The sequence below is a fragment of the Corvus brachyrhynchos genome, unplaced genomic scaffold, assembly GCF_000691975.1.
Source record: "Corvus brachyrhynchos isolate BGI_N302 unplaced genomic scaffold, ASM69197v1 scaffold68, whole genome shotgun sequence".
In the NCBI taxonomy this organism is placed as follows: Eukaryota; Metazoa; Chordata; class Aves; order Passeriformes; family Corvidae; genus Corvus; species Corvus brachyrhynchos.
In genome coordinates, this window is record NW_008240039.1 from 720441 (window position 1) to 735208 (window position 14768).

The 14768-nt window shown below is 43.4% G+C and overlaps 1 protein-coding gene across 1 annotated transcript; it reads right to left on the reverse strand.

Moving 5' to 3' along the window:
- Positions 1-3615: 3615 nt before the first annotated feature.
- SLC25A33 (solute carrier family 25 member 33) lies at positions 3616-11594 on the reverse strand. Its single transcript, XM_017744097.1, has 6 exons — positions 11393-11594; positions 9040-9117; positions 7500-7600; positions 6374-6440; positions 4817-5097; positions 3616-4178 (listed from the first exon to the last, which is right to left on the reverse strand). The coding sequence occupies exons 1-6, from the start codon at positions 11437-11439 to the stop codon at positions 3976-3978; spliced, it is 777 nt and encodes a 258-aa protein (XP_017599586.1). The 5' UTR covers positions 11440-11594; the 3' UTR covers positions 3616-3975.
- Positions 11595-14768: the final 3174 nt, after the last annotated feature.

Consider the following 14768-nt stretch of genomic DNA (forward strand, 5'->3'; position numbering starts at 1 on the left):
GGCCCGCACAGCTCAGAGCGGGGGGGCATTGCCTCTCCTAAATTTAGACGGCGGCGCTTTCTGTGTGACAACAGGGACAGGCCCCGCTGAAGGACGGCCGCCGCAGCCGGGCACTGCACGGAATAGCCCGAGCTGGAAGGGATGTACAGGGGACACAGTCCAACTCCTGGCCCTGCACAGACACCCCAATAATCCCACCCTGGGCATCCCTGGCAGCGCTGTCCAAACGCTCCTGGAGCTCTGGCAGCCGCGGGGCCGGGACCATTCCCTGGGGAGGCTGGGCAGTGCCCAGCACCCTCTGGGGGAAGAACTTGATACCCCACCTAACCCTCCCCTGACATAAATTCATAGCCTTCCCTTGGGTCTGTCACTGCCCACGGCGAGCAGAGATCAGTGTCTGCCGTCTCCCCTGAGGAGGGTGGTGCAGACTGGGATGAGCGTCCCTCAGTCTCTCCAGGCTGAACGCTCCCCGTGCCCCCGGCCGCTCCTCTGCCCCACGGCCCCTCGCGGGCCCCAGCTCTGAGGGGGAAAAGGCTTCAAAGCCCTCAGCACATCCACCCCCAGCACCACAAACAAGACTGGAAACAAGGCGTCTATAAAAAGGCAGAGAGCCGGCAATTGGTCAGTTCTCCCCTAGAAAGGAAGGTAACCCCGTTTATGCTCTCATCCCTCAGCACGCACAGGTGGCATCTGCTGTTCTCACAGAACGTGAAGCAGTTGGTCGTTTGACAGTCGTGCCGTGCTTTTACACGAAAATAAGATCTTTCCAAAATATGAGACTGACCCAGCCTCAAGTTGTGTAGCTGTTTTTGTGATTAAAACAAAAGAAAAACCTCTCAGCGCAATAAAATTGCTTAAAATTCAGGAGTTCCAAGTTTTGTCAGCATCATGTTTTTTAAAAGGCATAAATGGAAAAGCTCTTCATAGACAAATATTTGTACTGGGAGTAAGCTTAACTACGGTTGGGCTCTTCACTGTTCCATTTCCATCTGTACAGATTTAATCATGGAAATTAATTCTACGGAGTAACAGTGAATATTTCATCTTAACAAATTTAAAAGGCGTATAATTTTTCCATCTCTCTTCCATTGTTTAGTGCGATTACTTAGGGATTGTATAATGAAACCAAATGATAGGGAAAGGAGGAAGAACAACCCACCCAGTCATTTGGTACACCAAGACCTTGTGCGTGTCCTCCAGGACTTGTGCTGCAGAGCTGGTCTGTTTTTCCTACACAAGTCCCTCCCTTCCTATCGGCTCCATCTGCAGTATCAGTGCAACCAGAGGTGCATTGTTTACAAGTTTCCTCCGTAGAGGAGCTAATGAGGAACTTGTGCAAGGGGCACCATCACAGTACAAGCATGGAACACAATTCCCAGCAAATGCGGATATTTTGAGGGTTATCAAGGCAACCACAGATATCTAAAGGGAGGCAGTTAAGTCTTACAGTGTAAGGATTTGGGAAATCCTCAAGTGGCTCAGAAATACTTCCAAAACTAAATTAACCAACATGAGTAGCTCATAATATTGCAGCAACAGTATGTGTGTAACTTCCATTCAACTGTTAATTTATGAATGGGATGCAGTCCTGGTAAAATTAATGGAATCTTTGTGGTCACTTCAGATAGCACCGTAGTTTCATCACCTTACTGATAATTAAGCTACAAAGTAATGAAGCCTTTACCCACCTTCCATGAAAATGACTTTCTGAAGAAGCTGGAGGAAAGAACAGTGAAAAATTCTTTTAGATTAACTTTCACAAGCAGAGAAAGCTTGGTTATTTTTAAATTCAGGTATTATTTTGGAAAAAGCTACTTCAAATTCTTCCCTCTGGTAATAGGCTTATTCCATACTCAGTGACATCAATGGGATTGCTCACAGAGCGTCACCTAAAAATGGTAACTCTTTACAGGGTTTAAGGAATCAAGGGCTAGTGAATTTTAAAAATTCTATTAGAGAGAGGAAGGAAAAAGGATTTAATTATACTAATTCAGAAACTCTGTTGTCTCCAGGTATAGCTTATTAACCCCTTATCAAATTAAGACTAACTCTGTCAGGATTGGTAGCAAAGCTGAAAGGACAAAACCAAAAATCCTGCAGAATACATGATTTTCCATCAGATTTAGGCAAACAAAAATGTGTTCACTTTCTCTTGCCTTCTCTCTTTCCGAGTCCCAGACTTCTCAAAAGGGTTGGAGTTCCTTCTCCTCATTCTCAGAAGACATCAGCAGTCTACACATTTGACTAACATTTTAGAAGTGAGCTAGTGCACTGAAGTACAGAGGAATGCTAATTTAGAAAAGCAAATCTCAGAAAATGTTTCAGAGTAGCAGCACAAGTGTCCTATTTCTCAAAAATAGCAACACTGTTTGACAGTTTTGCCTCCTATAAAGAGACTGAAGATTTTGCCTCTCATCATCTCCATAAAAAAAGCCATGTCGATTTTTACTCAACTGTTTCCTATTTTAGCTTAGGGGGAATGTGATAAGTTATTTCCAGTAAGACATAATAGAAATCAGTTATTTTTTGCAGTTTTGCCTCATAATGAGGTACGCACACATTCTACTCTCTTTGCACTAAGCTCCTACATCACACTGATGTCAAACATGACCTCAAGTACCAGTCATCAGCTGGGGTCTACTGGGAACAAACGGGAAGGTTTGAATCCAGTTACCAGCCCATCCTATTTCTGCAACAAAATCCCAGCCTGAAAACTTCACCTGATCAAAGACAGCCCTGCTCGCTACCAGGCTGTTTGCTAACGCTTCCCATGCTCCTCCCAAGCCCACACAGCATCTCTGCTGTGAGCAGTCCCTGAAGTCAAAGCTGTCCAGAAACACTTGTTTATGCTCGAGGACTCAGCACCTGCTCAGATCATGAGGAGCTCGTTGCTGTCACTAGCAGGGAAGGCCGAAGCTGGCCTCAGATGCTGCCGTGTTTGCCTCAGCTGCCAAAGCAAATGACACTAATGAACAGAAGGGCAGAGTATGGCAAAGCAAAACACCAGCCTACATGTGAGTGCTAAAATGTTATCCTGCACTGTCAGTAATAATTCATATGCCACATTTTAATCACAAGGTGCTGCTGCAATACAAGTGGGGTGAAGACTATTAAAATGAAAGCATATTCTAATGTATTTGAAAGAACTAATCTCAAAGGTAAGAATTGTATCATAAGAACTGTTGAAAATCTCTATCTCATGGAATTTCCACAGGGCAGCCAGGCCGCAGTCACTGACTGTCTTTATGCTCTCAGGCCTGCACAAAAGCAAGGTCTAAAAGCCAAGTCAGGACAGATGTGTTTATACCCAGTACCATAACCAGGTATCCCCAGTGCACAGAGGCATGCACACAACTGTAATTTCATTCTTCCTAAAAGCCTCCCACAATCCTATTGCCAGTGCAAATGGCTTTTCTAAGAGATTCTGGTGTGCATAGTTCATACCATCAAAACAGAGAAACAAGTTTGTCCTACTTGAACACTCCAGGATGTTCACACAGGAGTGAACGATGCACCTTGAAAAAACCAGAACTACTCTCAAACTTATTTGGGCACTTAGGCTATTACAGTGCTCACAAGCAATATGACCCAGTGGTAAGAAGACAGTTTCAAATGTCCAAGCCAGTTCTCCTGTTTTAATACAGTTTTAATGAACATCAGTCCAAGAGATCACTTGATAGTATGAGGTTGACCACATATGGCTGTGCTTAAGGAAAAGGACAAACATATAATTAAATTAAATAATGTAATTTAATTTAGTAGCAGTTTAATTATCAAGTTAAAAAAAATTATAATTAACTATTAACGTTAATGACTTGAGACCTTTTAGAAAGCATGAGTCCAAAAGGAAATATCCACAGGTGGTCACAGACTTGTAGTTTTCCCACCAGCACTGCCACCTGCACCAGTCTCTTAAAGGACTATTTGTTCAATGAAAAAATTGGTCTTCAGTCTGTAAGAGGAGCCTTGGCTCTGCTACTTTGCGTGGTCTTCTAAGAGATACACAATTAACTCGTAGGTGGACAAGACAATGGCTGTGTTTGGTATCTGCCGGATGAGCTGGGCAAAGAGTCCTCTGTAGAAGGCCAGGTACCCCTCCTCCTGTGCCACCAGCCGAGCTGTCTGGATGAAAGTCTTGTACTTGGTGCCTTCCTCTCGCAGCCGTGTCCGGATGACCTCTGCACAACAGGGAACCAGAGCCCAGAGTTACCAAGGAGAAACGTGCCAGTACCAGGAATGTTCCTGTGTTCAAACCCCAGGGACATGAAAACCTTCTGTACCAGCTACCAGCCAGTACTTCCAGCCATGGAACCCTGGACACACTGTCCTTCAGGCAAGAGGAAGAGTTAAAGAGGAGTTCTCTTTCATGTGGAATAAATGAATGATTTGCTCATTGAAGCTACTGCAGATCTAAATGCTTTACTGATGCTCACATAATCAATGCTGCTCTTTCTACACAACCACATCATTCACATCTATCCAAAAAGACTAACACCGTTCAGTCCACAACGTGATCACAGAATCCCAAAGGCTGTGGGTACTTACCCAGCTGAGGCTACTAGTAAGAACAGAAACATTAGGCAATCCATTTTTTGGTGGTTTTTGAGTTGTTTTTAAACTAGCAAGTCCCAATCACCAATCACATGTCTAACTAGGAATAGTGGGACCAATACTGAAAATGTCAGTGCAGAAGCCAAAGCAATGTGCATTTGGCCCTTTGAACATCTAAGAGTTTTACAGCCCCAGGCCCATCATTTGTCTTGGATTCCAGGCAACAGCTGTTGCACTGCACTCATAAATGGAAGGGTTAACATACCATGAGGATAGGCAATACAAGAGGCACAGCCCTTGGAAACAGCAGCAGCAACCATCAGTCCAAAGAAGCTTGTCGAGTTCCTTTCGGTCCCGTTAGAAGAAGGGGGCAGATGGACTTCCTTTAAGTGCTTTTTTAAACTTTCATAAATAGCAAAGCAGATAATGGTCTCAGAAATCCCTGCATAGGAGGCAGTCAGGCCCCTATAGAAACCACGGATACCTTCTGTCTGGTAAACGTATCTAGCACACTGCAAAGCATTCATTGGTTTGGAGCCCCTCACTCTAAAAAACAAACAGAACAGAGCATATCATGAGCCAGGAAAAAGAATTAATGTTAAAAAAAACCCTTATGGCTTTCAATAGTTTTTATAACTACAGAAATGGTTCTCTAAGTTTTACTCCAAAATTCTCCTAGGAAAGCTGCACAGAGCAGGACTACTACCATGCTAAGAGTGCACACTTGGCTTTGCTACTTCCTTAATATATACTCATAATTCCTTCAGCTCAAATTCAATCTAGTCTGTCACAGCTCACACCAAGGCCTTAAAAGACAATAAGCACTGAAGAGACATTGGCTTTAAATGGAATCACCAGTTTGACACAAAGCATCTTTAGCAGGCCAAGAGACAGAAGTCTGCTGCATGAGAAATGATCCTTCATTTTAAAAGGCAGCACTCAGTTCAAAGGTGCCACCCTGCAAAGTGCTGGAATTAACTCTTATAAATTATTTATAAAGTTGTTGTGCCTTATAAGATCCTTTTTATCTGACCTAGCATGTCCTTGCAGGAAGGAACTTCCATTCTAAGCAGTCACATTATTAGCAGAGTCCCTTATTGCTTTGATATCCACTAGTGACTGTGAATCATTCAACTGAAAGAGATTGCTGTCAAATTCCCTCTGCCTTCAGGAGGTGTGGTTAACAGGAACACAATGGTGAAGGAGGCAAAAGAACGTTAAACCACTGCAGCAGATTCTTATGGCCTCTAGAAAGTTTTATGAAATAAACTGCTGTGTCTTCATCACAATTTAAAGCCAGCACCCTTTCTGTTACAGCTACCTGAATAACACACCTGCCTGATCTGGGATCTGTACAGGTGATGCTGCCAAAAGGGACACAGACTCCACCCTTGTGCTCAGCCTCCCACATGAGCTCTCATGACCCTTCCATAGCTTCTATTCAGTCCTCAATACATTTATCCTCATCATCAACCCCAGAACTACAGAGGGTTCTGTAAGCAGCAGAGAGAAAAATAATGCTATGCTAAACTAAAGATTTACAGTGAAACCAGAGGCTGAACCTAACCCAGCAGTCAAGGCAACTCCCACATCCTTCTCAATAGTTTCTGTGCATCAAACTGAAGCAAGACACACAGAACCTGAACCTTTAGTCTGACCAGACAGAATCAAGGTGGCTTGAAAGGTGGAACTGAGAGTCAGGGAAAAACTGGGCAAGATCTATCAAAGCACAAAGAGCCATGAGTAAAACCACAACAGTTCAGTTTTCCAGAGGCTCCTGTAGCCACTCGGTAGCACCCACTACCCCCCCTCAGTTACTTACTTCCGTTCCAGCTGCATTCTCGTCTTCACCATCCATATAGGGTTCATCAGGGAATTTGTGATAAAGGCTGAAGAAAACAAGACCAGAAGTACAGCTGAATCCAGGCCATTGTATGAACCTTACCCCCTGTGCAGCGAGACAGTTCTATCACCAGCTCTAGCCAGAGGTGTCAACAGCCACACACGTGCACAGCTTCCAACTTCATTTTAAAATTCAGGAGGCACCAATCCATGGATTCTTCCTTTTTGCACCTATTTTAATATGTGTGTCATGTTCCTAAAGGCTGTTGCAGACAAGATGCCTTCCTTAACTGACTGGTTTTGGAATTCCAGCTCAAAGGAAACCCGTGGGGACACAAACCTGCACTGGACTCGTGTTCCCCAGGGCTGTAGGTGGTGCCATTGAGCCGCTCATTAACAGAACCCACCCCTAATTAAGGGCTTACTTTGGGAACGATTATTTTTAGTGACCACTTTCGTGACTGATGATTGAATTAGGGGAGCTCTTCTGCAGTATTTTTCCGACAAGAACAAACTATTTTTCCCAGCCTGGTAGGAAAAATACAACATCCTGAAACAATCTGGCAAAAGCAGTATCAGAAGTTTAATGGTGTTTACTAATATTTTTTCCTTGCATTAAGAGACATGACCAGAGCATTGCAGTTGGAAAAACATCCCAGATTAATAAACAACAATCTAGAAATATTTCCGTGCTGAACAGAAAAACAGTTCCTCTGTAGACAAGGCCAGATAGGAGCTAGCAAACTCCTGTTTTTTGGCATATACCACTCAGATTAAGTGCACATATTCAGCACCTGCCACCACTGGCCTTTGTTCTTGTTTATAAACCACAATTAACCAGAGACATCAGCCAGGACTGGTGTGTTAGCCCAGGTCCTGCACAGACAGGCAGCCCAGTCCCTGCCGTATGAGCCATTCTAATTATTTCCCAACTATTGAGAGGGTTGGAAGAAGTCTTGTAGCAGCAACAGCTTGGCATAAATCCTTTCAGGTACAAAGTGCATCTCAGAGCCACCATCTCAGGTACCAGTGCACACATTGCCTGCTCTGGCTGCACACTGGGCCAGTGCTGCAGACCAGGGGGAGGAGGAATTACAAACACTTACCAGCAGAACCTGCCGAACAGACGTGCACAATGTTGCTGTTGGGCACAAACATGCTGTTAAACTGCTCTTTGGCTTTGGAGTAGCATGCAAAATAGACAGCTCTGTGGGGAAAAGAAGAAGAAAAGCAATGTAATACAGACAATGCCAAATTAGACAGTTACTGCTCTTCACCCTGCCCCCTGAAAGCCAAAACTTTCTCTGAAGGGGCCTCCACATGACTACTTCCATCTACAAGGGCATAGGGCTTTTTGTTTTCTTTCTTCCCTTACATTACAGCGCCACAGTTTGACTTGACACCCACAGGGTAGGAATATTTTGCTATGGGAGGCAGCATGGTATTGCAGACAAAGCAAGTTAGATCAGACATCTACCCTTGCACTGGCATTATACACACTTTGGGAAGGTCACTTTCCCACCTGGAGCCCATGTTTTCCATACATTTGTTCAGCACTCTAACTGCATTAGCAGCACTTCCTGCTATAAGACTGAAATTCGAGTTTTATACACCTTAAATCCCTACAAAATGCACAGGAACGGAGGCAGCTGAGCTGATCTACAGCAGTCAACCTGCTGAGTAAGGAGCTGTCTGAGCCAAGTACGTTCAGCTCGCAGCTCCCTGAAGTGAACTGCTAGAAAAAGGTGGATAGTGGTGGCTACAATCTGAGAATTTCCATGAAATACCTTATGGAAGAATCTGAAGGAACACAACAGACAGCATGAGTGAGTTGCATGGAAAAGCAGAGTCCTGGATTCAGAGCCCTGCTGCAAAGGTTACCTGTACAGAAACAGGATTCCCTGCTGCTGGGGGGGACATCCCACCTACTAGGCAAGAGGCCAGAGAGGGAGTTCATCACTTTTCAGGCTCCTTTCTAACTGGTTGTTTCAGGCAGAGAACATCTGCCAATATCTTGACTGCTAACGAGTTTTATCATTTCCTAGACAGAAATATCTTCAGCCCTGCCAAGAACAGGACAGTCACAGGGAGAGACCATATAGGTGTTGTAAGACTTCCAAATGCAAACAAACTTTTTTGCTGCTAGAAGAGGGACACACCCCCCTTTTGGGGTTGTGTGGCAGCAATGAGACTCCTTCTCCCTCAGCTGCAGTTTTGCATTTGAGAGGAATTTAGGAAAGCAAGGCCCAGAGAGCTACTCCTCTCCCCTGGCATGCAGCTCCCACTCACTGCTAGGCAGGCACTGGTATGTGCTCATGGAAGCAGGACATTAAAATAATGCAATTATTAACCCTACAGACTTTGCTGCACTACCTCTTCCTTTTCAAGCACAGAAGTGGCTCTTGCAAGGACTTGGAACTTAAGTATACTTGGCATTTAAGTGCCTTATTTGCTCTGCACCTTCCAGTGTTAAAAAGCGTCAACCAGATTTTTATCAGTATCTCTTGGTGTGTACACTGAGCAGAATACAGGCACAAAGTTTACAGATGGGATAACTTCATGGCCTATTATTTTGAATCACAACTGTACTGTAACATTTGTGTTGGCACCTTAAATGTGTCTTTTAGCAAGAGTTTAACTATTTACCTTGATGGTGCAACTCCAACCAAGTTTGGGCCCAGCCCTCGGAAGAGTGACCTTGGTCCTTCTTTTTCCAGAATTGACCTTAAAATAAAAAACAAACAGGGAAGGAGAAGATAGTATTTGGGTTAAAAGTTAGTTTCTTGTTCAGTGGGGCAGAGAGCCAAAAGAACTACACAAAATCAGAGTATGACTTGTGAAGCTCCTAGATTTTAATCTACATAATATACTACAAAATAAGTAGAATTATACACTGAGTAAAAGACACTGTACCATAAAATTCAGTGCTTTACAGGCAAACGAGTGTCCAATGGCACAAGGTTATAATTTCCATTCTTTGAAAGCTGTCAGGAATTGAATTAAAGTTTTGTGGAGAATTCAGTAATAGTTCAGCCTGATGAACAAAGAGTATTTTTAGTGTTTTCTGTATCTAAGCAATTCAGAAGTTTGCTTCCTGTACAGTTCTGTACAGAGACATGAAAAAAGAAATCCTTTCTCCTTTCACAATTACCTAGGGATGTGCTTTTTAGAAAGCTGAATGTGGCAATCATACTACAAATGGTGTGAGTGCAGCAGCTCTCTTAACTGAGCTCACCACGGGAAAACCATGCAAGAAATTCCGGATGGCTCCGGGCTCCGTGGGTAGATCACTGCACCCACTGGAACTGCCAGGTTTTCACAGTTTGCTCTCTAGGTCATTGGCACTGTTGAGAGTGCTCCCCATAGATTTCAAACCTAGCCTCATTAAGCAGGAGGAGACACACGAGCTTCTGAAACACTTTTGTTTTCTGCAGCAGAGTTGAACTTTTTGTCTAAACTCCACGGCTGAGTGTTTCCAAGGAGACAGATCCACCAACTACTTGTTCTTTGTCACTTAACAGTCACGACTGCAGCTTCCAGCTGGGCTAACTCATCAGAATCTTAAATGCATTAGACAAAACCAGCCTGTCCTTCTGAAGTGCTTTCTATCAGCAGCAGACTTAACCTGCCCTCTGGGTACCTGTTTTCTATTTACAGCAGTTAAGGGGCTTTCATACTTAACACCTTTAACTCTTACACAGCAATTTTATTGGTAGAGCTCTGATGGCTCCTTCCTTAGCCATACAATTTTCCCAAACCGTGAGGTCCAAGTCATGTTCAGTTTGACAATGATGAGGACTGAGAAAGGGATGAAAGTGTGAAAGCAAGGGACCAAACTTCATTTCTTTCTTCCCACATTTGTATTTTCTCAGGTCATAATCAACAGCATTATCTGCTCTTCATAGATGCTGCCTGCAAGGGAATGACAGCAGAAATACTTTGCTCTCACTTTTCAACCCTCTAAAGTAATCAGGTTGAAAACTTGGCAATACATACAGCTAAGCAATTCCTCAAGTGAAATGAAATCAAGATCCCAGTCACCAAACTTAATGAGCTTAATAAATATATTAAAAGGCTGACCCATTTTAAACCATTTTCTCTCTCCCTAAAAAAAAAAAAAAAGACAACCCCAGAAAAAGATGGGCCCAGAGGATGAATTAAGATCTTTTTGCCTTAAAAGTTACCACTTTCATTAGTTACAGCTGCCTAAAGTCCCATGCTGCAAGGTGAAAAGATAGCAAAGGAAAGGAAATTAAAATCAAACTGGCACTGCCTTATGCATTCAGTCACGAATTGCTCTAGACTCACCTCTGAGTAGACAAAGAAATGTTTGGCAGGGGAAAGCAGGCTGTTTACAATACAGAAACTCAAGTCCCAGAATGACTCCAGCCAGAGAACTCTGCAGAGAATTTGAATTAGCACTCCAGTGTTATATAACTGTGCAGCTTCTCCCTAAGCAGTCTGCCAGGCGTGCTGGCCTTACATAAAATCATTCAACTTGCACTGCTGGTCGGTATTTTCCTTGGCACTCCTGCCACCTGATCTCAGCAGGACCTCTGCATCACCCTGGGGTGCCCAAGCAGCCAAACAAACTCAATCCTTCCGCAGGAGGTCTGACCGTAAGTCGATGGTGCTTTGGTATTAAAATACAGTAGCTGAGATTGTCATAGTTGCTGGTAGAACTATTGAGCAGATGTTAGATAATTTCACATTTCCTCTTCCTTATGAACACACATCTGAAAGGGAGCAGCTAGAGCATCAAACACTGCAGTCTGAACCACTCAAGGCTTTTAACAGAGACTAAGACAGGTACAGACAGGACTGATGCATAATAATAATCAGCAAAGACAACATCTAATAGCAGAGGAGAGCTCAGTAAGTCAGCTACAGCCGAGATGATAAAAGCCCTCAGGACGCCCATTAGACACCATATTTTAGTGAAGTGAAACTCTGATCAGTGTGTCAAGGAATAGTGAATGAGAGGAGGAGCAGCACTCACTTGAGAACACTGAAGAGCCCAGGGGATACAGACGTTGGCCTGACCATTCCTTCCCCACTGATGGTCCCCAGCTGCACCTGGGGGTAGTAGACAGTCCTGAAGGCCAGTTTTGAAGATTGAAGCCTCGTCTTTATCACCTCTAAGGGACACGTAAAGATGGCTCCAATTGTTCCTCCACACCTGCAAAGTACAATTCAAACAGCGGACAGAGTGTGACAAACATTGCTGCACAGATGTGTAGAACCACAGCACAGCATAGAAATAAAGTCTGAAGACTTGTCTCCAGTTTTTCCTCACTGTGGACAAGTCATCAGGAAACAGGCAGGTTTGGCACTGGGCAAAGGAGACTGTTCCCATGCCCTGGGGGAAGGACTCAGAGTGGCCATGGGTAGTGATGAGATCGGTAAACACAAAGGTGACACCAATACTAACAAAAAATCCCTGACTGACCATGGGACTGGTCCCATGGTCTACCACGACTTGGAATTCTGCCTGTAAAAACTTCCATGGCATCCATGTTTCGAGGTTGTTGTCCTAAAACAGACATAGCCTTGGATGGATTTTTCTTATGGGAAGCAGGAAGCTGCCAGATGTGAACGAGCCACTGGGGATTGGGACACTACAGAATGAAAAAAGCAGTACAATTCTTCACCATTTCGGTACTTATGATTAAAGAACTGTCTTCAGAAGTAGCAAATATCAAAAGTACACTAAGCTAGGCACTCTTAAACAATGGATATCAACTTTTTTACGGGGGAAGGAGGGAAGGAAGCAACAAGGATGAGAGGGAAGGTTGGCAAAGAGAATAACAGGGCAGAAAGGCTCCTAAAGAACAGACCTCCCATACTCTGATAACAGAAGGACAAAAATGAAATATTACACACACATGATCCTATAATAGGCATCTATTCATCTTAGTACCGTCAGACTGAGCCTCAAAAAAAGCATATTGGGCCAAGAATATGAAGTGTGTGAGTCCTAGTTTTAATTTTTATCAGTGGTCTGGAAAGTGACTGGTTAAACTATTTCTCTCTGCTGCTGCTCCTCTTAGGTAACTGAATGTTCCTTCTGGCAAACTTCACAATTAAACATAATGCTGAGGTTGGCTAAAAGGTACTGTATCTACATCTTATTATTCAAACACACTGGGATTTAGGAAGACTTAACTAAGTACTTTGGGGTTTTTGCAAGGGCATTTACTACAGCTAAACTGACTAGGAAATGTTTTCTTTGTTTGCACAAGTGTCAAAGCATGTGATTGCTTCAGAAACCTGTATTTACAATTTTCCTTAAAAAACACCAGGGGCCAAGAACTTAAATCTCTTTGATGTTCACGTGAAATTGCAATTTTAGTAGTTTTCTATGAAAGGGAGATGAATTAAAAGAAGTAACCATACCCTTTTTCTTGTGTATAAAAACCCATACTGCTTGCTAAAGAACACTGCATGCACTAATTTGGGAGCAGAGATCCACAGAAGGACATTAAAGAAGGTATTAGTGCGTATTTTCTAAAGCCCCTTCCAGACATAACTACCTTACTAGGAGAATCTTTTTTTAAACACAAGGGAAAGGGCAATAAAAGAATGACAAAAAGATCCAAGCTGTAGATGCACGCCAGCTCATGAATGCTTTATCCAGTGCAGCTTATTTTGCCTGCTGCACCAGTGTATTTTATATGAACAGACGCCATTCTGTGCCAAAGCCCCAAAGTCCCCACACTTGCATTAACAGCGTGGCCACCCAGGCTGTGCAACCACAGAAATCAAGGCTTTATACAGCTCCAAAGAACACCCCAAACCTCATGGCCAGGGAACACAACTTCCTCACCACAGCTTTCATGTTCTGCAAGGTTCTGTCCAAGTATGACCCCAAACTGGGCTTTTCAAATGCAAATGCATCCACCAGAAGAAACTGCTTTCATGGAAACTGGCAATATGATTCAACAGCATTGCTCAGTGAGTAAATCCTTGCTCATTCCTCTTCCTTGCTGAAAGGGATAGAAAACTAAACTAGGGACGATCCACACATCCACAATGACAGACACTATAAGAAAAAACTTCACCTTCATCCCTTTGTAAGCACTTATGCTTTTGAGTGTTGACTGAAGTCACTGAGTTGATCATGAAACTCAGTATAAAGAAGCTGAAATTGTGTCATTTGGCTCAAAAATGCTAGTGCTCAAAGACCTTATCAGGCCTCTGATTATTTTGTGTACTGAAGCTAGGCTTGGAGCTGAGCCCTCTGTGGGTCCATACGGCTTGGGAGGACATGGTTTCAGCTCCACCTTCTCTCTTTAGTCAGATACATCTCACATTGCTCACGTATCTCTGAAATGACATCCCAATGGGAAAAGGCCTGTCAGGAATGGTTTCTCCAGCAAAACCTTTCCTGTTCCCAGAACTCAGACATTGCTTGGAACAGAAAGTGTTTTGAGAGTCCCCCCCCTGCTGCCTTTCCAACTGTGTCTATCCAGCACAGACACACATATGTGCAATTAACTCCTGACTAATCAATGCACTCCAGAGCAACTGCAAGTCTGGGGGAACTTCATGAAGGTAATTTGATTGCCTTAATTCCCAATTCATTTATATACCAATGCTCCACTACTGTGTATTCAGTCTTCAGTCCCCATTCATTTCACATTAAAACAATACTTTGACAGTAACAATTCATAAATTCAGAGCACTGAAACTCTATTTTCTATTTCTGAACTACCAGCTGCTCAGTCTAGTGACTCCTTGCCCTACAGTTTTTTAGCCTCTCTGGCATATTCTCTCCCACATCAGCTGTCTTCTTGCCTTCCTAGCCCACTCCTTGCCTTTCATCCTTTTAGTCTGATAATCCAGTTGATTTATGCAGCCTTTAAGTACTTCTGCTAATGCATATGTAACCCTTTGATACCCTGCATGATGAGTTAGTATCTGCAACACCAGTTTTAACAGCTCAGAGTTTATGTTGTCAGTGCGACATCCAAGAAAAAAACATTATCTAACTGTTGAGAGTCTTTCTGAAGAATGGCTAAAAAGCAAAGGTCATGATGACACTGTAGGATTGATAAAGATGCAGACTTGGCAAGGATACTAAATCCTTGTGCAAGGAGTTGTATAAACAACAGGATGTGAGTCCAGATAAGTAAGCTGAAAGAAACCATATGGAAGAGAAAAAGATAAGACCACAGTGATCTCATAGAATAGCTCCCACCAATAAGGAGCTCAGCTTTTGCAATATGTATGAGCTAATTAGTAGTACTATAAGTATGTGTAGATTATTACAATAAACGAGACTTGCTGACCACAATGCCGTGAGGCTTGTCTCCCGCGACTCCACCCAACACTTTCTACAGTATGGGTCAAAGCAAGATTCTCATTCCTAAGCT

Excerpts from the sequence above, each read along its gene's own strand:
- SLC25A33 (XM_017744097.1), bottom strand. The coding sequence starts at position 11,439 with ATGGTCAGGCCAACGTCTGTATCCCCTGGGCTCTTCAGTGTTCTCAA. Across the intron at positions 6,441-7,499 it reads CTGTTCGGCAGGTTCTGCTG|CCTTTATCACAAATTCCCTG; the intron begins GTAAGTGTTTGT and ends TGTTTTCTTCAG. Across the intron at positions 4,179-4,816 it reads TTGTATTGCCTATCCTCATG|AGGTCATCCGGACACGGCTG; the intron begins GTATGTTAACCC and ends CCTGTTGTGCAG.